The 23,919-nt window shown below is 60.7% G+C and overlaps 6 protein-coding genes across 6 annotated transcripts; 3 read left to right on the top strand and 3 right to left on the bottom strand.

Moving 5' to 3' along the window:
- Nucleotides 1-319: 319 nt before the first annotated feature.
- Nucleotides 320-2,561, bottom strand: EHS24_002203 (uncharacterized protein; the record flags this gene model as incomplete). The annotated part of the gene is made up of 4 exons (XM_028617947.1): nucleotides 320-1,944; nucleotides 2,000-2,089; nucleotides 2,281-2,407; nucleotides 2,454-2,561. The coding sequence occupies 4 exons, from the start codon at nucleotides 2,559-2,561 to the stop codon at nucleotides 320-322; spliced, it is 1,950 nt and encodes a 649-aa protein (XP_028473625.1).
- Nucleotides 2,562-6,517: 3,956 nt separating this feature from the next.
- On the bottom strand, nucleotides 6,518-9,489 carry EHS24_002202 (uncharacterized protein; the record flags this gene model as incomplete). The annotated part of the gene is made up of 2 exons (XM_028617946.1): nucleotides 6,518-6,556; nucleotides 6,739-9,489. The coding sequence occupies 2 exons, from the start codon at nucleotides 9,487-9,489 to the stop codon at nucleotides 6,518-6,520; spliced, it is 2,790 nt and encodes a 929-aa protein (XP_028473624.1).
- A 4,604-nt stretch (nucleotides 9,490-14,093) lies between these two features.
- On the top strand, nucleotides 14,094-14,632 carry EHS24_002201 (uncharacterized protein; the record flags this gene model as incomplete). The annotated part of the gene is made up of 2 exons (XM_028617945.1): nucleotides 14,094-14,142; nucleotides 14,424-14,632. The coding sequence occupies 2 exons, from the start codon at nucleotides 14,094-14,096 to the stop codon at nucleotides 14,630-14,632; spliced, it is 258 nt and encodes an 85-aa protein (XP_028473623.1).
- A 1,412-nt stretch (nucleotides 14,633-16,044) lies between these two features.
- EHS24_002200 (uncharacterized protein) lies at nucleotides 16,045-17,302 on the bottom strand (the record flags this gene model as incomplete). Its single annotated transcript, XM_028617944.1, has 5 exons — nucleotides 16,045-16,061; nucleotides 16,230-16,311; nucleotides 16,703-17,015; nucleotides 17,080-17,085; nucleotides 17,169-17,302. 5 exons carry the CDS (start codon nucleotides 17,300-17,302, stop codon nucleotides 16,045-16,047), a joined length of 552 nt encoding a protein of 183 aa, XP_028473622.1.
- A 618-nt stretch (nucleotides 17,303-17,920) lies between these two features.
- Nucleotides 17,921-19,760, top strand: CCT3 (T-complex protein 1 subunit gamma; the record flags this gene model as incomplete). Its single annotated transcript, XM_028617943.1, has 4 exons — nucleotides 17,921-17,954; nucleotides 18,004-18,065; nucleotides 18,104-18,183; nucleotides 18,221-19,760. 4 exons carry the CDS (start codon nucleotides 17,921-17,923, stop codon nucleotides 19,758-19,760), a joined length of 1,716 nt encoding a protein of 571 aa, XP_028473621.1.
- Nucleotides 19,761-20,008: 248 nt separating this feature from the next.
- Nucleotides 20,009-23,875, top strand: EHS24_002198 (uncharacterized protein; the record flags this gene model as incomplete). Its single annotated transcript, XM_028617942.1, has 6 exons — nucleotides 20,009-21,100; nucleotides 21,145-21,555; nucleotides 21,593-22,244; nucleotides 22,290-23,232; nucleotides 23,279-23,334; nucleotides 23,373-23,875. 6 exons carry the CDS (start codon nucleotides 20,009-20,011, stop codon nucleotides 23,873-23,875), a joined length of 3,657 nt encoding a protein of 1,218 aa, XP_028473620.1.
- Between the last annotated feature and the right edge of the window lie 44 nt (nucleotides 23,876-23,919).

Below are 23,919 nucleotides of genomic sequence, written 5' to 3'. Positions count from 1 at the left end.
AAAAGCGTAAAAAGATGCACAACTCTGGGTGACAAACTGTGATGGAAACGATCAGGATCAGGGAACGCGCGCGAGTCTCGAGTCTCGAGGCATAGTGTCCATTAGGCTTTGCGAGCCAGGCTATCAAAGGTAGTTCACGGCAATGCTGGGTGCGCGTGTAAATGCGATGGTACGGCGGGTACGAAAACGGGGGGCAGGGGGAGAGGCGAGACAGTACGAGGCATCCCGGGGTAGGTAAGGGGTTAGGATGAGGGTGGGGTGGGGGGGATGTACTGGTTTAACAAATTAAGTGTCCAGTCTTTAATGTCCAAATGCGAGATTACAGGAGCAGGGGAGCGGCGATCAGACCAACAAGCAGAGCCGCGCCGGCGGTGATGGGCGCGACGACACGGGTGGCGCCTGATGACGAGTTCTTGTGCGAGTCGACAGTGGTGTCGGTGGCACCGGCGGTCGGGGCGGCGTCAGTGGCCGAGGTGCTCGACTCGACGACGGGGACCTCGATGACAGTCGAGGCAGGGAGGGCCGCGTTGGTAGCTGTAGGCTGGGTGCCAATGGAACCGGTACCGACCATGACAAACTCGCCGTCAGAGGGGATACCGTTCTGAACGACGAAGAAGAGAGCAGGGCCGGGCTGGAAGAGGTTGGGGCCGGGAGTGCCAGGCAGCTGGCTGACGTGGAGGGTGGTGATGTTGGTGTTGCGGTCAATGGTGTACGAGGTCTCGAGCTCAATCATACGCTGGCCAAAGCCGATGGCGTGGGTGTTGAAACCACCGCGAATGAGAACAACCTTGGTGTTGTTGGCGGCAGTGGCGTCGGTGGTGTTGAGGGTGAGGTTGAACGCAGCGCCACCGTACGAGACGGTCTCGGGAATGCCAGTGTAACCAGGGCGGGCCTCGTTGTAGAACCACGGGTACCAGCGCTCAACGTCGGTACGCGAACGCCACTGGTTGGTGGTAAAGTCGGCGTTGGGGTTGGAGCCAGAGATCAGGATCGACGAGTCGGGCAGGAGAATGGCAGTCGAGTGGTACATGCGCTCATTGTCCGAAGCCGAGAGACCAGTGCGGTTCCAGCGAGTACCGGCCTTTGCCTCGGGGCTGTAGATGGTGGGCATGTAGAGCGGGGCCTGGCCATACGACTGGCCAACCGAGTAGTTCTGGTCACCGTAACCGGCAGTGCCCATGGCGACACCGTTACCGTGCCAGATGGTACCGTCGGGGAGAAGGACAAACTGGCCCATGGAACGGCCCTCGAGCATGTAGTCGTCGTCCTGGTACGCAGTGGTGGTACCCTCGGGGGTGATACGGACACAGGTCTGGTCGGCAGGCCAAGCAGTGACATTGTAGCCAGGGCCAACGTCGGTACCCCAGTTGGTAGTGTTGGAACCACCGCAGAAGAGGATGGTGGGCTCGTAGTTGTTGCGAGGGGTCAGGGGGAGCATGACGGTGGCAGCCGAGGCGGGGTAGACACGGGCAGCGTACGGCATGTCTGGCAGGTTGGTAGTCTCCTTGCTGTTGTAGTCGTACAGGATCGACTTGAGGTTGGCCTGCATGAACAGCTTGCCAGAGGGCATGAGCCAGGTGAGGGCATAGAGGTTGATGGGCAGCGTGTCCGAAAGGAACTGGAGGCTGACGGCACCGTCGCTGGTTGGGGGGAAGAACTCGTAGGTGGGGTTGTCCTGGCCGGCAGTGTTGACGTAGCCACCGTTCTTGTCACCGCCGATAACGATGAGGGATCCATCTGGCAGTGTCTCGACCATGGGGTACCAGCGCTTGCCGGTCATCTGGAGGTAGCCACCAGTGTCCGAGTTGATGTCGAGCGTCTGGGTGCCCTGGACGTACTCGCACGACTCGTCGTCGCAAGGGTCAAGAAGACGAATGGCAGTGCCACCCGTCATGTCAGAGTATGCGCCTGCAGTGGTGGTGGCAACACCGCCCGTTGTCACGGCTGGAATTTGGGTCAGTAAAACGGTTGGTTACGACAGTGTGACCGAGACACTCACGCTGGTTACCGCCAAAGACGGCCCAAGTGCCGTTGCCAAGCACAGCACCACCAGCACAGAAGGTGTTCGAGTAGACATCCATGGTGCGCACTGCGGAGGGTCCGTTAGCCTACCATGCACGCGGAAGAAACGCCCGCCCGCCCGCCCGCCCGAAACGGTAACGACGCGGTTGCAGCAGATTGGGAACACGGAGGCAGGCGCGTGCGGGTAGTGCCATCCCTACCGCCTGCAATCGGCACACGCGCGCACCCCCAGCAGCTTTTTTCTGCGGTGGTACTCACCCTTGTTGGTGTTGATGTCGTACTCGACAGCCCATGCAGGGTGCTCGCCGTACAGGCCGTTGATGGTGGTGGGGTTGTTCTCAGTCTTGTCGAGGATGTAGACCTTGTTCTTTGTGCCAAGGAACATCTGCGGTATTGTTAGCAGAGGCGGGCGCCGGGATGAAACAACTCACCATCTGGGCAGAGATACCGGCGTCGCCGACGCTCTGGAAGGAGAGCGGGGTCTGCGCCAGGACTGGCGATGCCAGGAATGGCAGCAAAGTCCAAAGAGCGGCAAGCATAGTGTGCCGAGTGTGAGAGAGTCGGCGGGTTGGTGATAGAGGGGGGTTGCGGGGGCTCAAAAAGAAGGTAAAGCTATTCTCTAGATCTAGTCGTTTGGGACAGCGGACAGAACAGATCAAGCGGTGCGTGCTGGTTGATATATGCTGTTTCTCTAGATTCGGTGTCAGCAACGTGTGCGATGCCAGTGGGTGGCAAGAAACGCGAATGAAGAAGAATAGAGAGGCAGTGCTTGTGGGCACTATGACGGAGGAGGGAACAGTGTCGATTCAGAAACGGTATTCAATGACATGGCAGTGTTTGTGCGTGTCATGCACACCCCGCCAGTCACACAGACCAGTGCCCAGACCAGTGCCCCTCCCTCTTGGGGTCGGTAGGTGCACGGTGCTTGGGCATAGAGCGGGTTGCTGGGCGACACCGACGGAAGCGACCTCCTCGACCTCGACCTCGAAACGTCTTTGCCACTGGTACGGCCATCCGCAAGCGCATGCAAAGGACCGCGAGAGGGGGTGAGGGAAAGAGAGTGCTGCGGCGCAGGTGTGGAGTGGACCAACATGGTGCCATCCGCAGGACGGGATCGCAGCGGGGGTGTGGGGTGGGGGTGTGGACTCACCAGCAAATATAACCTGGACCAGGGGCTGGCGTGCGCACACACACGAATTAGACGACGGACAGTGGCCGTGCGATGGGGGGCAGAGAGGCTGCGCGCGAGGACGGGGGTGGGTGGGTGAGGAATACCGTTCCCTGCGCGACTTTGGATGGGGGAGAGGAAGGGTGTGTGGAAGGGGGGGTGGGGTGGGGTGGAGAGGAGACGGACTGGGGGTTGTTTAATGAGATGGATGAGGATGAGGACGTAAGAGAGAAACAGAGGGAGGAGCGAGATGACCACCCAGGGGGCAGTTACTTTTGGTTGTTTGGGAGAGAGAGCGGCCGTGCCCGCCCACCCACCCACCGCCGCCAGCCAGCCAGCCCGCAAAGCATGTATTCCCGCGACCCCTATGATGCGTGTTGGCCTGGGGGGTGTGCAGTATGCTGCTGTTGCGCTGTTGCCGCTCTGCACGCTGCGTGCTGCCTGGCTCTGCCGGTCTCGTGCCGGGGGGTGTTGCCATGGTCCCATCGCTCTCTCGCTGGCACAGCCTTCGTCATAATGGCCCACCCCTTGTTTGGGCGTTTTTTCGCTCTGTCCTGCCCCCGTCAGGTACCGGTAGACACACCCACACTGCCATCCTCTAGGCTTTCTGGACACTCGACGCTCTCTCTCTCCCTCTCTCGCGGCTGCGCTGCCTGCTTCATTGCGCACAATGCATTGTGCATGGGAGAGAACTGTGCAGGTGTATCAGAGAGTGGTCCAGTGCCCCTGCAAATTACAAGACATTGAATACAGAAAACCCGGGACTCAACTCTCCTTTTGAAATGGCCGAAATGGGCCGCAGCCGCAGCCGCCCCAGAGCCGTGCGAAATCCCGTGCGCACCACACGCATCCCATCCGCAGCAAAAGGGAGTGAGAGGATCAACCAGGCGGCTCCACCACCACCACCACCACTTCTTCCTCCACCCACTCCACCACTCCCCCACCCACCCACAACTGTGCGCAACGCCGCCCGCAGTCACAAGGTGTGGCCCAAATGGCCAAATGGGACCCACAGCGTTGGTCAATGCCATCATCATGGTTATGACGGGTTTGATTACCTCTCTCGCAACAAACAGGGTTCAATCTCACCCCCCCGTTCAAAGCCTGCAAGCCCCCCTTTGGGCCCATTTTTCACGCGGCTGTTCCGCCCCGCCCAACGCACGCACGCACGCACGCACACGCACGCACTCCGCTGCACGCTGCAGCAGCCGAGACAAATCTCAGGTACAGCGTGAGGCATTGGGTGGGTGTGTGGGTGTGTGACGTAGCCCGCCCGACAGCTGCACACACAATGAGCAAAATGTGTGTGTGTGTGTGTGCAATGCATGGAGCCCATCCTCTGTCTCTCACCACTGATCACTGATCCACTGACCTCTCTTGACCACATCTCCCCCGCACACCGCAGCGCTGCAGAGCCCAGTCTCCGCCATAATGCATGCATATCATGCTCCTGCACGGCGGTACAGTCGGGCGGTGCCCTCTGCCCACTGGCGCGCACACTATCGGCGAGCCACCCGGCGAGAGACCCTTATAGCACGCGTCGTGTCCCCGTTCGTGTCGTGCCCACTGCACCCACAGCTCCAGAGGTCCTCGTTTTCGCCGTCTCCTGGATTTTTTCCCTCCACGCGTATCAGACGTTCCCTTGGCCCGTTCAGGTCTCACGCACACACGCACACCACACACCGCTCTCGTCTCCATCGCCTCGTTATCCCAATGCGCCAACGCCAAGCCTCCCCGGCGCGAGATGCGCGGCAGCTCATGGCCGCTCTGTCCGTAACGCGTCGGCGTTGGTCGAAAGCGTTTAGGACGCATTTCCCCTACCCTTTCGGCTCCTCTTCGGTGCTGGCCAGGCTGTTGGTAAGCAGCCTGCTAGCTGCTTGTATTGCTTCCAAAAGCGACGACCCCGACGGTGCCACGGTCCCGCCGCTGCTCCGTAATCTCAGTTCCCAGTTCCAGCACAGGGGAGCGTTTTAGAATTGACGCCTTTGACAGCACTGTATGTAGTATGCGAAAATGCTCATTTTCCCAGAGCGTGGGCCCGTCCGTCCCATGGACACTGCCACTCATGTCCTGTCTCGTCTGCCAGCTGAGCTGTGCGCGGTGCTTCATTGTGGGCCACATTGTGCGGGCCTGGGACGAGGCAAGGCCCCCGGTACATCCCGGAGACGGGTGGCAGGCAGGTTCAGACGACCCCTCCGCGATGCACATGCTGCAACAGGCAAAAGTGTGTGGCAGGTTGGCAAAGCCCAAGTCCCGTTGGCACCGGGGTGTGTGAACGGCGACGACGACAGCGACGACAGCGACAACAGCGACGACGACGAACGCACCAGCCACCGGACGAAACCGAGTGCCGCCAAGAGCGTTAGGAACCGTAAGATCCGTCAGCTGTGCACTGCACGGTTTGCAAGCAAGCGTCGTGCATGCGTGCCAAGCCGCCATGCCCCAACGGACGTTCGTCGAGGACACCAAACACGCCGCCGCCGCCGCTGGACCTCTGCGCGCATGCTGCGCACCGCCTAGACCATCTCCGTCGCCAGGAGCCGTCGGGTTTGCGGCACACATACACACACCAGCCAAGACGCCAAACAGCGGTACAGCGGTACAGCGGTACAGCGGTGCGCCAAGCGCCTTCCCGAACCGGCCTAAATATACCAGAGCAACACTTGCTACCACAACCACCAAAAGGTGCCAAGACAAGACCAGGAAACACCAACGACAACAACAACAACAATTGCAGGGCCAATGAAAGGAGCAGGGGCGAGAGACAGAGAGCGTGCAGGGTTTGTTTACATACAAGCATAAGGTCATGAGCGAATCGTGAAAAGAGTTGTCGTTGCAAACATGTGGTCGGGTAAATCTATGTCTTTCGTGGCGCCTCATCTCCATCGCCTGTCGGCCTCTCGCCGTCCTCCCTCCTCTTTGATCCTTCACGATGGTGCTGTGCTGTACAGTACAGTACAAGCTTGTTTACCGTCTCGGAAAGCTGCCAATTGGGCCACCGGGGCCACCTTTTACAGAGTGTTGATTACACACTCAATTGGACGCCGCGGTTTAGCAGTAGTGGCGCGAGCGGAAATTGGGCTTGGCGGAGGCGGACGGTCGCGCTCGTCGGCCCGCGGTGGGTGTTTGTTGTTCCTCTTGGCCTCGACGTTGACCCGCCCCTCCGTCCCTCCGTCCGCCGTCTGGCGCTCTCGCCAGCGCCGGTCCCTGGGCCCCTGGGTCCTGGTTTGGCTTGGCTTGCGGGCGGTGCCGGCGGTGCCGGCGGCGACGGCGACCACCGTGTGACCCCCAAGTTGGCGACAATCTATAATGTAAACACCAAAACGTCTACGCAGTCGTCGTGGATGCGAGCCAACGCTGCAGATCCTGTGTTTTTCGTCAGCCACACTCTCGTTGCGCTTCCTTGGTGCGATGCGATGCGATGCCAGACGCCAAGCGACAGTCGGGGTTTGTGGTTGTGGCCAAGCCAACTCCCGCTGCAACCACGACCCGTGCCGTTGTCATCGTCGCACCTCACCACCACAGTGCCAAGCGGCACTTGTACTCACCGCCATGGGCAGGCCCGTCTTGCGCGGCCGCCGGCCAGAGTCGAGGCCCGGCGTCAGGTCGTACTTGCGCCGGAGGGGTGCGCCGGTCTCGGTCCCGTCCGCGTTGACGTCGACAGCGACGTCGACGTCGGCATTGACGTCGCGCGGCACAGAGTCGGGCGCGAGGGTGCGCGGCGGCTGCGGCGGAGCCGGGTGCGATCCCCTGTGTGCGGTGTGGATGTGCGTGGGGTGGTCCCTCGCGATGCGCGCAGCATGTGCTGGGAGCGGAGGGAGGGCCTGCGCAGGCGGCGGCCGGGGTGGTTGCTGCTGCACCGGCTGCGCTGGGACAACTGGGACAACTGGGACAACCGGGACAGCTGGTACGGCTGGCACGGCCGGCATGCCCGCCTCCGCCGCGGAGCGGACGAGGCCATCGAGTGCGAATGCCTCGCGACTAGACGAGCGGGCGTGGCTGCGCCGTGCGCTGGCAACGCCAGCGCCAGCGCCAGGAGCAACTGCAGCTGCAGACGCAGACACAGACGTGCTCGGCTGAGCAGACTCGGGACCCGATACCACAGCCATCTTCTCCGCCGGCCGGACAGGGAGGGGTCGAGGTGGCATGCCTTGGGGCAGCGAAGTCTTGCGGTCCGGAAGCGAAAACGTGCGGTCTGGGAGCGCGGCGTATGCGGCGTCGTGCTCGGCCTTGTCCGGCCACGTAACGTCCGTGGGCACGTCCGCAGCAGCCAGCAGGCCGCTCATGTGGACGTCAACGTCGTCGTGGACCTGTGAGTTGTTGGCCGACTGTGTCGACTGCACCGACATGGTCTTGTCAGTCGGCGTCAGCGCCGGCGAGGGGAGGTGGGCGCGGGCAGTGGGCAGCGGGGTGACGTCGAGCGTGAGACCGCGCTCCGAGCTGGCGCACTGCGACGGCGACCGGGCCACGGGCGTCCTGTCGCCGCGGTCCATGTCCGACGAGTTGGGGGTACGTGGAAAGTCGGGCACGCTTGCACGCGACACGACCACACGCTCGTCGGGTGTCCACTCGAGGGCACGGGTCGACATGGCCGGCGATGCCACTGGCGGCGGCAGAGCGAGGGACAGGGCAGACGCGCTCGGAGTGCCGGCCTCGGAGCGCTTGTACTCTGTCGGCGGGGACTGGAGGCCCAGCGCCAGCGTGAACGCTGGTGAAGGCGGCGGAATGTCAGAGGCAGGTGAACCAGGCTCCTGGATGATGGTAGACAGCGGCCTGCGCTCCATGTCGCCACCGTGGACAGAGACGATTACCGTAGAGCCCCTGGGGGTGACCGATCGCGAGTCAAAGTAGTTCGCCGAGTCGAGGTAGCTCGACGCCGACACGCTGCGGGAAGCCGACGGCGCGTTGTTGTTGTTGCGGCCCACAGCAGAAACCGCGGGCGAGATGTGGACGTGGCTGCTGGCGACACTGCTGACCACACTTGCCGTCGAGCGGCGGGGGGCACCAACCGTCGATGGGTCGACGCCGAGACCCAGACCAAGCCCGCCAAACGAGTTGGCCAGCGTCTCGACCTGCTGCTTGTGACCTCGTGTTGGCGACACCTCTGCCGAGGACCCACCGTCGGCAACCTCGGGAGGCGTGTGCTTGCGGCGAGGAGGAGGCCGGGGTCCAGAGGACAGAGGAAGCGCAGGGCCAGGAGAACGGGGAGGCGAGACGATGGACAGCGTCGCGAGCTTTTCGCGCCATTCGCGCTCCCTCTTCGCCGTAGCCGAGACGCGCGTCCGCGCTTCCAGTGTCGGCGCGCTGTGAGCTGGTCCGCGGGCAGCTTCTGAACGGGGGACCAGGCGCTGTCGACGCTCCGGTCCAATGCTCGATGGGGGCGACGAGCTCAGGACGACGCCATCGTCGACAACCTGTCCGACGGACGGCGGAGACGAACCGTACACCGTGCCGCGAGCATGCGTCATCTCTGAAGAACCAGACGCCGGCGGGCTGGAACCCAAAATCTCGTTGGCAGGTTTAAACGACGCGTCTGCAGACCGCCTTGTAGCGCGCGCTGGCGATCGTCGTGGGCGAGCAGCACCGACGTGACCAGTGGACGCGTTGCGCATCAGGACTCGAGGCTTGCTCGACCCCGTGTCGTCCGAAGCCGCTCGCAGCTTGCGCGACGTTGAGTGGTCGTTGCTCGAGCTGTGCGACGCAGTCGACGCCACGGCCGATGGCGCTGAAGCGAGGGCAGCTGCATCGATCGCAGATGCCCGGGATGGGCTTTGCGCCGACACTGCTGCGGACTGCACTGCTCCTGCGCCGCCGCGCTCGCGGTCGCGCGTCCGAAAGCTCATCTTGCGGACGATGCCCAGGCCGCGGCGGTGGGGCTGGGCGGGCGGTAGTGATTGGAGAGGCTGTAGAGGAACGGGGACACGGATGGGCTGAGGAGGAGGAGGTGCAGGACTGCTACTGCTACCGGAAGTGCTGACCTCATCGGTAGTGGGTGGAGCAGGTGCCGACTTTTGGAGTTTGGCCGGGCCGGGCCTTGATGGTGGTGTTGGGGTTGTTGTTGTTGTTGCCGTCGTCGTTGTTGTTGTTGTTAGGGGCAGTGGCTTTGCAGATGCATTGGCGTGCAGGGATGCGCCTGCCACTGCTGGTGATGCTGCTGCTGCTGCTGCTACCGCCACCGGTGGTGGAGGAGCTGGTCGTGACGGCGCGACGACTGGTCGTTCACGGTCTCGTCGTGACTCCTTGGCCTGACCTCCTTGCGGCTCGTCGACCGGGGCCAACTTTGTGGCATTGTGGCCCATGTTAATGAAGGGATGGACGCGCAATGACGCGTTGGCAAACACACTCTCTGGACGCCGGTCGAGAGAGGTGTGGTGAGTGTGCCCCGATGGCGACGAGGACAGGTGAGGTGTCGATGATGGGCCGGCGGTGGCAAGAGGCGACGAGTGTGGTGACAGGTGCGATGCGACCTGGAGTGATGAGGGAGTGGGTGTTTGAGATGGCCCAGCATTCGCAGCAGCAGCAGCACCACTTGCACATGATGGGCTTGCTGCAGCGGTGCGAGGACTGGAGGACCTGCGTGGGGGAGGGCATATGGTGGCGGCCATTGAGCTGGTGGCGTGTATGGCGTGCATGACAACGCCTCCCGGCGTCGGCGGTGGTGATGTTGGGTGGTCATGAAGCGCCGCCATGGCCGTGGTGGACATTGCGGGACCCTGTTCTCCAATGGGTGGCAGACGGTGGTGGCGTCCAAGGCGAAGATGGGGGGTGGTGGTGGAGAGAGAGGTGTAAGACAGTGTGAAAGAATGGTGGTGGTGAGATCCACACCTCGTCGTCGTCGTCGTCGTTGTCGTCGTTGTTCTTTGAATAAGATGCGCAGAGGAATGGGTCGCAAAGGGTTTGTGGTCTGAGGGAACATGGACACGCCCCGAGGGTGTTCTTGGTGAGCAAGGCCCCAGGAGAGGTCAGAAGCGAAGCGAGCAATTTCCCGGTCGACGCCTCGGTCTACAAGGGGTGGGAGGCTGTGACTGCTCGCGCTCTCTTCTCTCTCTCTCTTTCTCGCTCGCTCTCTCTCTTACCTGGTGGCGTACTCTCCTGGGTTCTTCTGTTGTCCTGGCCCACGGGGGCTCTGCAGAGCTCTGCAGCACGCGCGTGCGTACAGCGCTTCCACCTCGCCTCCGGGAAACCTTGTCTCCTGACCGTCTTCTCCTGAACCCACAGCTGGGCAAGACGGGGCGTGCCTTTAAACCCAACAATGCGCAACATGCTCCTGGCGTCTCATCTCATCCATCTCCCATATCCTGCTCTGCACGGCGGCTGCATTGCTGTACAGTGTACAGTACTTCTCTGCATATCGGGGGCAACCCCTTACGCGCACCAGACAGAAACACTACGCTATGTCACACACACACCATGCACACGACGTCGGTCACCCGACTTTTAGCTCAACATGCCATGACCGTGACATACCCACCCCCGTACACCCAAAACCCAGTTCGGCCAGGTGTCGTCGTCTAGCTTGGGCGAGCTCGGGGTTGCTGTCGATGAAACGCAGAGGGGCAAAGCCGCAAAGGCGGCAAATTCGCCGCGCTCGCCGGCGTCGCCGGCGTCGCCATGACGGCAAGCGATCGTCTGTTACCATGGATCTCTTTCCATTAGCAGCACCCATGCCAGCACAATGCCAGCATGCCAACCTCCCACAGTCAGAAATAGTCGACTTTGGCTCCAGAGCCAATAACAGAAAACCCCAGGGCGTCTGCGTATGCGCGCGGTTTTTTGCGGCTCTGGTATCAAGGTTCCGAGCGACGCGCTCTCTGTCTCTCTTTGTCCGCACCAACCCAGCAGTGCCATGCCGTGGGGTCCAGAACCCCAAACAGGTCGTGCTCCCAACCTCGATCTGTACTGTACCTGCATGTGGGTGCATAAAAGAAGCTCGGCAACGCGCGTCTTTGGCGGGTTAACGAGGGTATGGCACATTCGGGGTCGACAGGTACGCGTCCTTTTTCCTGACCGCCGACATGGACAAGGTGCATGCCGAACACCAACACCCATGCCCGAGAGACGCCGTTTTTTTTCTTGTGTCCGTGCCTGCAGCGCTGCAGCTGCTCCTCGCGCGTTTCTATGCATCTCTGGCATCTCTGTCGTCTCCTTCCTTCGGGTAGCCCAGAAGCATCTACCGCCCCACCACCTCCTGCTCCCCCTTGGCGCAGGCACTGTCTCTTTTTTTTGTTTTTTTTTTTTGCTTTCCCTTTTGGAGGCAGCGAAAGCCCCGTCGCATGCGGACGACGAAAGGTATTGGCAACGTGCTGCTGCGCGCGAGAAGTCGTCTACAGGACCACAGGATTCTAGCTCCTCAGCCCTCGCGTGTCTGGGCTCCACTCTCTCATGTCGGACAGGAGGACAGGAAGGCCCCCGGAAATGAACAGAGAACACGCCCCCGCGGCGCCGCCTTTTGCTGACCCTCCCGTGTTTCCCTCTCGGCCCTCTCAGGTTGGGTTATCCCTCACCATCTTCCGAACCACGGCGGCGCTTTTGATATGTTCCAATGCTTTAACTGAAACAAGGACTGCTGCTCCGGCTGCTCGGCGACAGCCACACATGACTGTTCGACAGCGATCGTAGTGATCGCGACGATGGACTGGATTATAAGAGTTATCTGCTGCACGGTCCTCCACGCTTGGCACCGCCAACAGGTCCACGCACGCTGCTAAGCTGCTAACCTCCCTCCTAGCTCCTTGAATCCCCATTCTTGATTGCTGCTGCGAGCACGAGCACCAATCGTTTAATCATCTGGAAAGCCACCTGACTGACTGATTAAACCAAAGATCCTGGGTCGTGGCGAGCACCATGCGTCCATGCGTTGTCGCCCGAAGGAATTATGGCATTCGGCAGTCACCGGCGCCCCAGAGTCCCAGTGCACCAGAGTGTCTCTCTCCGTCGGAGTGGCAGATGTGATGATTTAGTACGGTTAAGCAACGCTCGTCATCCGACCCAGGATCCTTTCCGTGCTCCGTAGCTTTCGGCGCGCGGAGAGGAGGGGTGCCGGAGGGGTCCCGCCAGATCGTGCCGGACCAGGACATACAGCGTGCGTAAGTGCATGCCCCTCGTTTGCCTTGGGTATGACGGAAAATGCGGTCAGAGATCAGAGGAGCAGAGGGCTTGCAGGCGCAGGCGCCGCCGCGTGTAAAGAACAAGGAAGGACGCACTCTTTTCACGACATTTGGTGCCCCAATGTTCGAGAAGCTGCGTACAAGCTTCCCAGACAGGCCCTTTTGGCTTGGCATACAGCTGAATTCCCAACACACTGTGTCCCCAACAGTTTGGTGGCCGGTGGTGTGGTAACCGTGTCATGCCGCCACCGTCCACCCAGGACAAGAGTAGTGCTGATCCCCTCGCCGCGTCCACATGTTCCGACGCCTCGAACAAGATCGAACTGCCGCCACTGCGTGCGTGGACAGCCCAGGGCTGCGTGCGCACAGGCGCCGCAAGGGCGACTACGGTGCAGAGGCGCAGAGGGCCAGAACGGTGCAGGAGAATGCTCAGAATGCCCAGACAAGAAACCCTGCACTGGAACCATGGCGCTAGCCAAGCCAGCGCAGCGACACCTGGGGCTGCAAACCACGGCTGGCAGGATGGGATCGGTGTGACATTGGAGGGAGCATCCTTCTGGCATGCCCACTGGAAAGGCACAGAGGCCCCAAAAACACGGTATTGCACACGATACCCCCTCAGAACACGTATCCAGCCGTTTCCATGGGCCATATCGAACGCCAGAGATGATATCATCAGACGCAGAAGTGTGCCAGAGACACGGAGAGAGGCGGTGACGTGGGGAAAGAGGTTCACAGGACCATGTGTGAGCAAGGGGGTAGCACAGCTGATCTGCAATGCATGCACAAAGGTCACCTGCTTGCCTTCAGCCTTAACAACGCACGCTTTGTGCATGGGATTGGATATCTCAGAGCTGACGATGAGACACTCTGTGCCGCCCATCTACTAGCCCCCCGGCTGAACTCATCATGTCCTGCGAGTCTGGTTCCCCCACACCACGACGATGATGTCCGGGGCAAGCTCAACATGCTGTTGCTCACCATTCAAATCTCGTCCAACCCGTTGTCCACGCGACTGGGACGGGTGACAAACTGGGAGGCATTCTGACACTCGCAGGGTACATGTACAGCTGTCCACGACAACACCCGCTACTTCGGACAGCCATCTGGGCACATGGCGCGGATGAAGGATGAAGGAGACGGTTCGTGGCGGCTGTTGAGCAACTCTCATGTGGACCCCTTGCGACCAGTGTGCAGGGTTTGGGAATCTTCTCACTGGAATCTTGGAAACCGGGGTACTCTTGTCTGATGACTTGGACAAGGGAGTCGCGCCGGTTCAGAATAGGACCTGACACCTGATGTCGTGCACGGTAGTGTTGTTGTTATCCAATGTGTCGCCGACAGCCGACTCCGCAGATGTGCCGAACCACGTCCCGACGAATCCCTGCAGACCGACTTATGACCCATGTGGAAGATGGCACGGGAGAGCGCGTAAAGGCCCACCTTCACGTCACAGTAAGCTTTTGGGTGGGGCTAAAACGAACATGACAGCAATCCCGCGACACCACTGGCCACTGGTCTACGGCCCCACCTAATGACGTCGTTTCTTCATGACGTCGGCCGCGGAAAGTCGGGTGTTATGGCAGGTCTCTGCTACCCGTCACTGACAGCTACCATCACTGACTCGATCCTAGCATGATATGGCGAGCCAGGTTCGGGAACAGGTTCGGGAAGAGCTCATGTACGTATACAAGTCGTGAAGGCAAGGGCCGCTCCCCCCCCCCCCCCCCCCCCCATCCCCATCTCTTTTTACAAACTCGTTTCGACACCACCACCTCATACAAATTGGAACCAAGATGGCGGACACCCAAGGACAAGAGAATGCTCACGGTGCCCTGGATGGCAGTGAGTACCACCTATGTACGCGCGACAGGATATACGGGAACAGCTGAGGAGGCCTTCCCGAACATTCGCCCTTTCCGAGGGACTGGTTGTGACAACCGTGACAACCTATTCGGGTGCTCACCACACACCCCGGATTGGCTTGTGGCGCCGAGCCCATCGTGTTCCCTACCGCTCTCGCGTTTCGCGTTTGAAGCTAGTCATACTTGTGTGCGGCCCATGCTTCACGCTCGACTCCCTTTGGCTTTGGCCCTTCCCGAGCTAACACCTGTTTTTTTGCCCAGAGGACGACAAGTCGCTCGCGAACCGAGTTGCAGACGCCGTTGCGGCCGAAGACGCAAAGGACGAGGACAGCCCCGAGGTCGCTGCCATGAAGGAGGACCCGACCGCGCCTGCGCGCAGCCACGGAAATGAGCCTAGCCGTGGCGCCAAGATTGATGCGCAGATTCTGCAGGAGGAGCAGGAGGAGCTCGAGCGCAAGGGCAAGGCTTGATAAGACCAGTGGATATGGATACCCTATGGATACCATACATTTCAAGTCGCAGTAGAGGCGGTCAGTGATCAGTGGCTTGGGTCCCTTCTCTGTTTGCAACTCGCGATTCAAACACCGGGAAGTCAGCGGCAGATGACCACCAAGCCGCCGCCACAATGCCACCCACGGGGAATCCACCACACGACTCTACATGGTTCGCCGCAAGCGTGCTGATCTGTAGAGGACCATCCGGGCTGCGCGTCCCAGGTGTGCCAAAATGTAGAACCGCTGTCCTGGGCTCTGAGGTTCACCAAGAGCTGAGGTCTTGAGAGGCACGAGTAGTACCTCCTCTTCGCCATTGTTCGACGCGTCCGACGTGTCCGGTTTAAAACAAACCGGGGATGTCTGGGTCTTGCTGACGTGACTTGCTTCAAGGTTCGCCGACGATCACGGTTGCGTGCCAGGCAGTGCCGTACCACAAGTGCCTTCCGTGTGTCTGTTGACATGGCGATCCGTCGCCCAGCCCACGACTGTTTATGTCTGGAAGTTCCAGTCGGAACAGGCTGACAACGTCGTTTCAGTTGGAACAGGCGCACACTGTTGTCCTCGCAACTCGGACCTCTTGGTGTGAGTACAAGCTGCAGAGCGCTGCTGAACCTATTGAAAAGTGCGCACAGCACTTGCGTGGACACAAGTAACTGTCACTCGCGACTTGTACAGGTGTGGCGACTGTGTCTGACTCGTACCCGTAGGCACCATTTGTTTCGAGTTTGGAACTTTAGTGGGTAATGGTCATCTGACCATTCCAGGTCTGCCTGCCTGTAGTCATAACAAGGGTACATACATGAGCAGAACCCCGCGGGTTTGGCAGCATGGGCGTCATACATGCCGCTGGCAGAGGATGACCTCGGAAGGTGCAATGCGATGTCTCAGGCAGTCCATCACTGGAAGGGAAGCCTTTGCCACGAAGACAACTGCTGCAGTGTAGTGTAACTCCCACGCTCGATCGACTACTTCACACCACATCAGACATGGTTCCTTATTCCTCCAGTTTGCTCCTAGATTCCCAAACAGAGTTTGTACCTCTACCTGGGTGTCGTCGACGAAACCAGCGCGTTTTCCTAACCAACCAAGTCAAGGCCATGACAACGCCGATTGCCTTTGCCCATTCCGCCATCCAGCAGACGCCAGATAGCATACCCACCAACTGTGGTTAGTAGGCCCGCCATATCATGGCAATGCCAAAGAAATGAGGCAGGTTAGAGGTTTTCCAACTGAGTGCTGTTGGCAACGCTGCATGGTGCTTCTCTGAGCCATGGAGGCTGAACTGGGCTTCCGACCACTGGTCGTTAGTGCCAATCACGCTAACGATACCGCGCATATTGTTTGTTACTTGCAGCATTTGTGCATTTTGGCCAAATGGCTTTCTACATCTAGATGCGGATAGACTCTGTGCGGGTCAGCTTGGGCCACTCACTTCGCCGACGAGTTAGGTCACGCCTCCAGCTTTGAACGCAGCTGCCTTAGCTGAAGACGAGGGAAGCTACAGCTGAGGCCGGGTCCTGCTGCGGCTGAGACGCCAGCCTCTGCCAGCGCGAGAAGCGCCGTAACTACTCACCCGTCTTGACAACCTTCTGGAGGTCCTGCTCGACACCCCAAACGTGAGCGCGCAGGTCGAGGAGCTCGAGGTTAAGGCCGTCCTGTACGCGTCAGTCACGCTCAGTGTGCAAAAGGATGGAAGATGTGTCGCGCCCAGTCAGAGAAAAAAGTTGGACTAAGGCACAGGCTGTCATGGACACCATGGGGTTGGGCATCGAGGACATGGGCTGTTCGCCGAGCCCACTGGTTGGGCCCACAGCCATCACCCGCATGCCTCAACGTCGTACAGCCGTCGACATGTAGCCATGCCTCCTCCATGTCTGGATAGCTCGCGTGTCATGTCGATCACCACCGCCGCCGCATGGCCGTAAAGCACGCGAACATGAAAGCACACGGAAAGTGGAGGAAGGGCCACCGATGGGTTAAACCGCTCTCCTTGAGTTGGGCCACGACCTTCCCAGACTCCTCCAGAGATCACAGATCAAGACTCACATAGACCTTCTTCATCTCAGCACGGACCTTCGCGTTGTCCTCCTTGACAGCAGCGGCGGCACGGAGGGCGTTCAGGTCCTTCTCCACTGCGGTCAGGCGGTCAAGGTGCGAGGTGATGCGCTGGGTGCCGTGCTGGAGCTCCTCAACCGACGAGAGGAGGAGGCCAGTGGCCACCTTGGTGTCCTCCTGGAGGTAGTAGACACCGAGGGCGGTGGCAGCCGAGAAACCGAGGAGCTGCGGGAGGGACGGTGGGGAGATGAAGATCATCAAGTGGACGACGAGGAGGGTATTGTCAGTTTCTGGATGGACGGCCCTCGACTGAAGCTCACGAAGCCAACAATACTGCCATCAGCACAACCACAAACGGCTTCACTCACCCGCCACTGCACGTTACACACGCCAACAAACGCAAACACCATGTCAGCTACCATCCTGGGTTGTCCGATCCAGAGTCGGATATCCTTACCGGAACCCTCCGACGGGCTTCTCGACGGGGACGGCGGAGCCAACGGTGCCGACCTGCTCGGCGCGGCGGACAGCCGAGGTGGAGATGGAGCGGCGTGCGCCGGCACGGAGGAGAAGGGGGACGCGGGCGGACATTGTGGTGGGTGGGTTATGAACGAAGCTGAGGTTGGCCGAGAGAGCAACAAAGGTCGGGAGATGAGGAAGCGGAGACAAATCGCAGCACGTCAGTGAGGTGGAGGTCGCGACAGTAGACAGTGGGTACAGTGAGCAGCAAAAGCCGCAACAGGAAACGGGCAGCATGCTTCGCATGACACAAAGAGAGCGGGGGAGCACCTTGAAGTACAAAGCGGCGCGTCTTTGGTCACAACCTGCATGCATGCACAACAGAATGGCCCCTCTGTCACTGGGCGTGGTGGATCCACCCAGCGGTCGTGAACCAGGGGCAGGTCACGTGATGCCACATCGAGATGTTCTGGAATTATCGCCGCGCTGGCGCAGGACGACGCGCTCGCGCGGTGGAGAGGCGACTCTGTTGCTCAGCCAGCACGGTCGACCGCGACGACAAGCATCCAACACCTTCCACCACCTAATATACATCCTAGTGTGTCCACAAGACACCACAAACACTAGGTATAGACGCGAGACTACCAACCCTCGCAGTAATCGACTCGAAAAACAGGCCCCAAACGAGCTTGAACGCGTCCATCAGGCCCTTCGCCTTCCTACACCGACACCCCCTCGCGTCTATCCAAGATGGCTCAGCAGGGCATGCCCATGGTGGTCATGAGTGCGTTGTCTACATGCTTGTGATTGTCTGGTTCAGAGCTGACCAACAGACACTGGCCCCGAGCGCCAGTCGGGCCGCAAGGCTCAGACCGCCAACATTGTTGCCGCCAAGGTAGGGGAGCCATCTCGTGGGATATCCGCTGACAGCAGACCGTTGCCGACGTGATTAGGACATGTCTTGGTCCCAAGGCCATGCTCAAGATGGTCCTCGACCCTATGGGCGGTATTTTGTAAGCTAAAGCCTTTGGGACCACTAGCTGACAGCAGGCTCACCAACGACGGCCATGCCATCCTTCGCGAGATTGACGTGGCTCACCCCGCTGCCAAGTCGATGATCGAGCTGTCGCGCACGCAGGACGAGGAGGTTGGTGACGGTACCACTTCGGTCATCATCCTTGCTGGCGAGATCCTCGCCTACTCGCTCCCCCTGTTGGAGAAGAACATCCACCCTGTCGTCATTATCCGCGCCTTCAAGCAGGCCCTCGATGACGCCCTTGCCACCATTGAGAAGATTTCGGTGCCCGTCGACATTTCGTCAGAGACTGAGATGCTGGCGCTGATCAAGACCTCGATCGGTACCAAGTTTGTCTCGCGCTGGTCGGACCTCATGTGCCGCCTTGCTCTTGACGCCGTCAAGACTGTCGCCGTGACTGCCGAGGCGGAGAACGGCTTCATTGGCGCAAGCGCGGAGGGTGGCGCGTCGCACCTCGACATCAAGACTGTCGACATTAAGCGCTACGCCCGTGTGGAGAAGGTTCCCGGCGGCGAGATTGAGGAGTCGCGTGTTCTCAAGGGTGTGATGATCAACAAGGACGTCACCCACCCCAAGATGCGCAGGCGTATCGAGAAGCCCCGCGTTGTGCTTCTCGACTGCCCCCTCGAGTACAAGAAGGGCGAGTCGCAGACCAACATTGAGATTACCCGCGAGGAGGACTGGAGCCGTGTCCTTCAGATCGAGGAGGAGCAGATCAAGCAGATGTGTGCCAAGATTATCGAGTTCAAGCCCGATGTTGTCTTTACCGAGAAGGGTGTCTCGGACCTTGCCCAGCACTACCTCCTCAAGGCCGACCCTCCTATCACTGCCATCCGCCGTGTCAGGAAATCGGACAACAACCGTATCGCCCGTGCCACTGGTGCCACTATCGTCAACCGCGTCGACGACCTCCGCGAGTCGGACGTCGGTACTGGCTGCGGTCTGTTCCACATTGAGAAGCTCGGCGACGAGTACTTCACCTTCCTCGACGAGTGTGAGTCGCCCAAGGCGTGCACCATCCTCCTCCGTGGTCCCTCCAAGGACATTCTCAACGAGATTGACCGCAACCTTGCCGACGCCATGTCCGTCGCCCGTAACGTCGTGTTCAACCCCATCCTTGCCCCCGGTGGTGGTGCCACCGAGATGGCCATCTCGGTCGCGCTGTCCGACAAGGCCAAGATGCTCCCCGGTGTCGCTGGCGCCCCCTACAAGGCAATCGCCGAGGCCCTCGAGGTCATTCCCCGCACCCTTATCCAGAACTGCGGTGGCAATGCCATCCGCACCCTCACCGAGCTCCGCGCCAAGCACGCCGAGGGCCTCAACATGTACGGTGTCGACGGCGACAGCGGCAAGGTCACCGACATGCAGAAGTACGGTCTCATGGAGTCAGCATCGGTCAAGATCCAGACCCTCAAGACTGCCGTCGAGTCGGCCACCCTCCTCCTCCGCGTCGACGACATTGTCTCGGCCCGCAGGCCTGATGAGCAGTCCGGTGGTGTCCAGACCATGGGCGAGCCCAACGAGGACCTGCAGCCGGACAACGTTCAGATGTGATTGTAGACGGGAGATCGTAGTCATTTGCATGCACATGTCACTGATAGTTATGGATTAGATGCAGCTATGTGAGGTTAGTTGCAGGGGACTGGCTCGAGCATTGATGTTGAGAGGCAAGGAAAGGTCATCCGTGTGCCAACCAACCAGGCCAGGGTCGACGAGCCGGAACAAGATCCGGCGGCAACCACGATGACGACCACCAAAACATCGCCGCAACCACGGTCTCCAACCACCATCCCACATCCGTCATGCCAGACCCAGACGCCGGCGACGAGCGGGCCAGGCCAGGCGAAAGGACAGCCTCCGACCCCCTCGCAGGCGTCCGTCTCGCAGCGCCATCCACTGCCAGCGCCGACGCCCACCCACTGAGCCCAGGACCCATCGGCGTACCGCGATCGACGCGCCGCGTGTCCAGCCTCACCGACACGACACGGGCACGCGCTTTGTCCAGCCCGCGCAGTCCAGCAGCGGCAGCAGCAGGCTACTTTGACCTCCCGCGACGACATCATGCTGGGAGCGTGTCAAATGCTGGCGCCGTCGGCTCGGCAGGAAGCGGTAGCCCGGTCGCTGGTACGACGCATGCTGTCGTGGCCGGCCTCCTGAGCACGCCGAAGCGACGCACGTCCGTCCTCCCCACCCCGGTTGACCCAGACCTCCTGGGCCTTAACCTCCATGCAGGCCCTTCTCGACGGCGCGGCTCGAGCCCAGGCAACAGCGCTATACACCTCTTCAATGAGGAGGAGGCTACACCGCGCAGACCAGCTACGACGCAGTACAAGCGACAGGGCACACCACTGCGTGACACGTACAGCCTCAACCACAACAACCGCAGCTGGGCACCGTATCTGGACTGCCTGGGGCGTGATGAGCTCGCCCTTCTCGATACACACTTTGACGGCATGAATGATCGCGAGCTCGCTGCCTTTCTCGCGCCGTATGCCAGCGACGTCAATGGTGGAGGACGATCCAGAGACGGCGAAAGTCAGTCGACAGACGGGACCTCCACCCCACCGCCGAACAACGCGGATGCACCCCTATTCCCCCCATCTCCTCCCCCGGCGAGGAGTGTCGAGCATGCTCGCGAGCACCCGCTGCGTGTCCTTTCACGTGCGGTTCGCGAACTGCGTGAGGTGATATCCCGGCTGGAAGCTGAGAACGCCCTCCTCCGCGCCGCAACCACGCACCAGCACTCTCTCTTGGCGAGCGGAAACGCGACTGGCGCGTCGTCTGGGTCTGGTACGGCCGGTACACCTCGTCGGGCCAGCACCGATCACGAACAGTCAACACTGCCCGCCCCTGTCCCCCTGCCCAGCGTCGCAGAACGCGGCGGCGTCGATATGGTGAGCTAGACATATGTTGTTAGCCCATTAAGCTGACACATCAGTTACACGATAGCTTGGCAGATGCCCTCAGTACCAGCTTAACGTCGCCATCGCGTACTCCCGTTCCGGACGACCGCTCACGGAGCCCGATCGACAGCAGCACTATCGCGCGACCCAAGTCTCCTACAGCCAGCATCATCAGCGTGCAGAGCATGCGAAGTGTCCGCAGCGGGCGCGTGGGCAGTGTTGGCACCGGCACACCTGCAAGCCTCGGGTCGGGCACCAGCGCAGACCGCAAGGCTGCATGGGGCATCTGGGGATGGGGGAAGAAGCCCAGCAGGAAGGGCAGTATGGCAAGCCTCACGCCCAGCATGGCGAGTGCGCTGCTCGAACCACATGCCGAGGACGACGGCGAATGGCGGCGTGGTGATGGCGGTAGCGTCCCGAGCTTTCGGGCCATCTTCCTCGCAACCGTAGGTGACCACGCTACGTACACGTCTGACACAACAGCGCATCCTCACGCCGGACCCAGCGAGCATCCTCATTGAACCTGCACGCGCCAATGCGACTCTTGCGACCCTCGCGCACGCGCTCGTGTCGACCGCGCGCGACCAAGAGATCGCAGTCAAGGACCCAGCAGGCGCACGGCCACGGTCTCGCTCTCGTGCGGCAAGCGTGTCGTCCGCTAATGCACCCAACGTTGGAGGCGTCACCCTCGATCGTCAGATGTCCGCTGGGTACGGCGACCAGGCTCTCGCAGCCACCGTGGCTGTGGGCCGCACGCTGTTCTCGCGCGGCAAGGCGGCCATTAACGCCCTCGACAGTGGCAGAGACGAAGTGCCTACGCGCCGCTCACGGACGCCAAGGGGCAATGCTGTTTCTCAGTCCATGAGCGGTGGTTCCCTCAACACGTCGACTGGAAGCAGAGAAATGGGCATGGGCAGTGCCGCTCACTCGCCCATTGACGCTCCAGCACGCGACACGCCCCCACCAAGTGTTGAGCTCGCCTCCATCGTGCCCGACGAGAGCCGACCGCCGACAGTCCTCCTCTCCCGCCAAAACCTCGGTTCCTTCTTCCAGTCTTCGCGCAGCAGCAAGCTGCCAACGGCTACGAGGTTTGAAAGTGATCAACCTCCGCTCACGGACCGCTATGGATTCATCTGTGAGTTGAATGATTGCGCAGGAGACGCACGAGTTGACATTCCAGACGACATCCAACACACATCTATGCTCAAGGATGCCAGCCGTGCCGGCACCCCTGCGCCAATCTCCTTGACAGGTCACATCCCCGACGCACTCCCATCACCACTTCCACCTGCTTCACCCGCGACAGACAGTCTTGAAGTGCCAGGTCGCGCACGCGCTGCAAGTGGAGCAAGCGCCACAAGCAGCCGCAGCCGTACAGACGCATCGCCGTCACCGTCTGCTTCACCTGTGTCGCCCCGCACCCCGGACTCGGCATCCCCACCACCGTCCAACGGAAACGGCAATCATGGCCGGAAGCGTACTGGCACCCTCCGCTCACTGGCCCCTGCACCGGCACGCCCGACTGCCGCCAAGGACCAGCTCACCGTATCTGTACGAGGCTCCTCTAGTCTGCAGACGGCTTCTAGCGCGCCACAGACGCCTGACGCCAACTCAACCGCCGCCGCCGCCGCCGCTTCGCGTCTCACGGTCTCGTCCCTCCTCGACCAACTCACCGACATCCACGACCGGCAGCAGAAGGCTCGCATGGCTGAGTGGGATGCCTTCCTCCGCAAGCGCAAGCGACCCAAGTCGCAACGGCGCGAGCAGGACGTCGGTGTCGGCGGGGCGATTGCGTCCATCGTCTCTCTGGCTGGCACACAGAGCAAAACGGGTCAGGACGAGTATCGTCTCTTCCTCAAACTCGTTCGCCGCGGCATCCCCTTGCCTTACCGTGCCGACGTGTGGGCCGAGTGCAGTGGCGCACGCGACCTGCTCGTTCCTGGCGAGTATGCCGAGATCCTTGCGGTCCACAAGGACGACCAGAGCCCCGTCATGGCAGAGATTGAAAAGGATGTTGGTCGCACCTTCCCAGGAAACGTCTTCTTTGGTGGTGATGGACCAGGTGTCGCCAAGCTCCGCAGAGTACTGGTCGCGTACTCATGGCACAACCCTGCTGTTGGATAGTGAGTTGAAACCGGGACGCGTTAGGAAACACGCTAACGACGTCAGCTGCCAAGGCATGAACATGCTTGCGGCCACTTTGCTGCTGACGCACACTGATGAAGGTGAGCTACTAGTTCCGCTTCGTAGCTGACCCGCGCAGAGCAGGCATTCTGGGTGCTCCACTGCATGATCGAGCGCCTGCTCCCACCAGACTTCTTTGCCCCCTCGCTCCTCGGCTCGCGCGCAGATCAGCTCGTACTCGGCGACCTCGTTGACGCACATGTGCCGCGCGTCTCGGCACATCTCGCCAACCTTGGCGTCGACCTCACATCTGTCACATTTGGCTGGTTCTTGTCTCTCTTCACCGACTGTCTCCCGGTCGAGACACTGTTCCGAGTTTGGGACGTCTTCTTTGTTGAAGGCCATGACGTTCTCTTCCGTGTTGCGATCGCCATTCTCAAGCTCAACGAGAACGATCTTTGCGCCACCGCGAGCGTCACGGACCTGTTTACGTTCATCGGCGGCATGACCGCGCGGTTGTGGAGCGCCGACAAGCTCATCGCCTTGCAGCACTCGTACAAGGCTCTTGTGCGCGGGAATGATGTGCAGGCGCTAGTGGAGCGCCATGCGGCTGCGCTCCAGAAAGAGATTGACGGGGAGTGAGCTGGAGTGAGCTTTGCTTGTTTGGCGAGACACGACGTGCATTC

The sequence above is a fragment of the Apiotrichum porosum genome, assembly GCF_003942205.1.
Source record: "Apiotrichum porosum strain DSM 27194 chromosome Unknown scaffold_12, whole genome shotgun sequence".
NCBI classification, from domain to species: Eukaryota; Fungi; Basidiomycota; class Tremellomycetes; order Trichosporonales; family Trichosporonaceae; genus Apiotrichum; species Apiotrichum porosum.
Note: the sequence above shows the minus strand (reverse complement) of the source record. Positions and strands in the feature narration are given on the sequence as shown.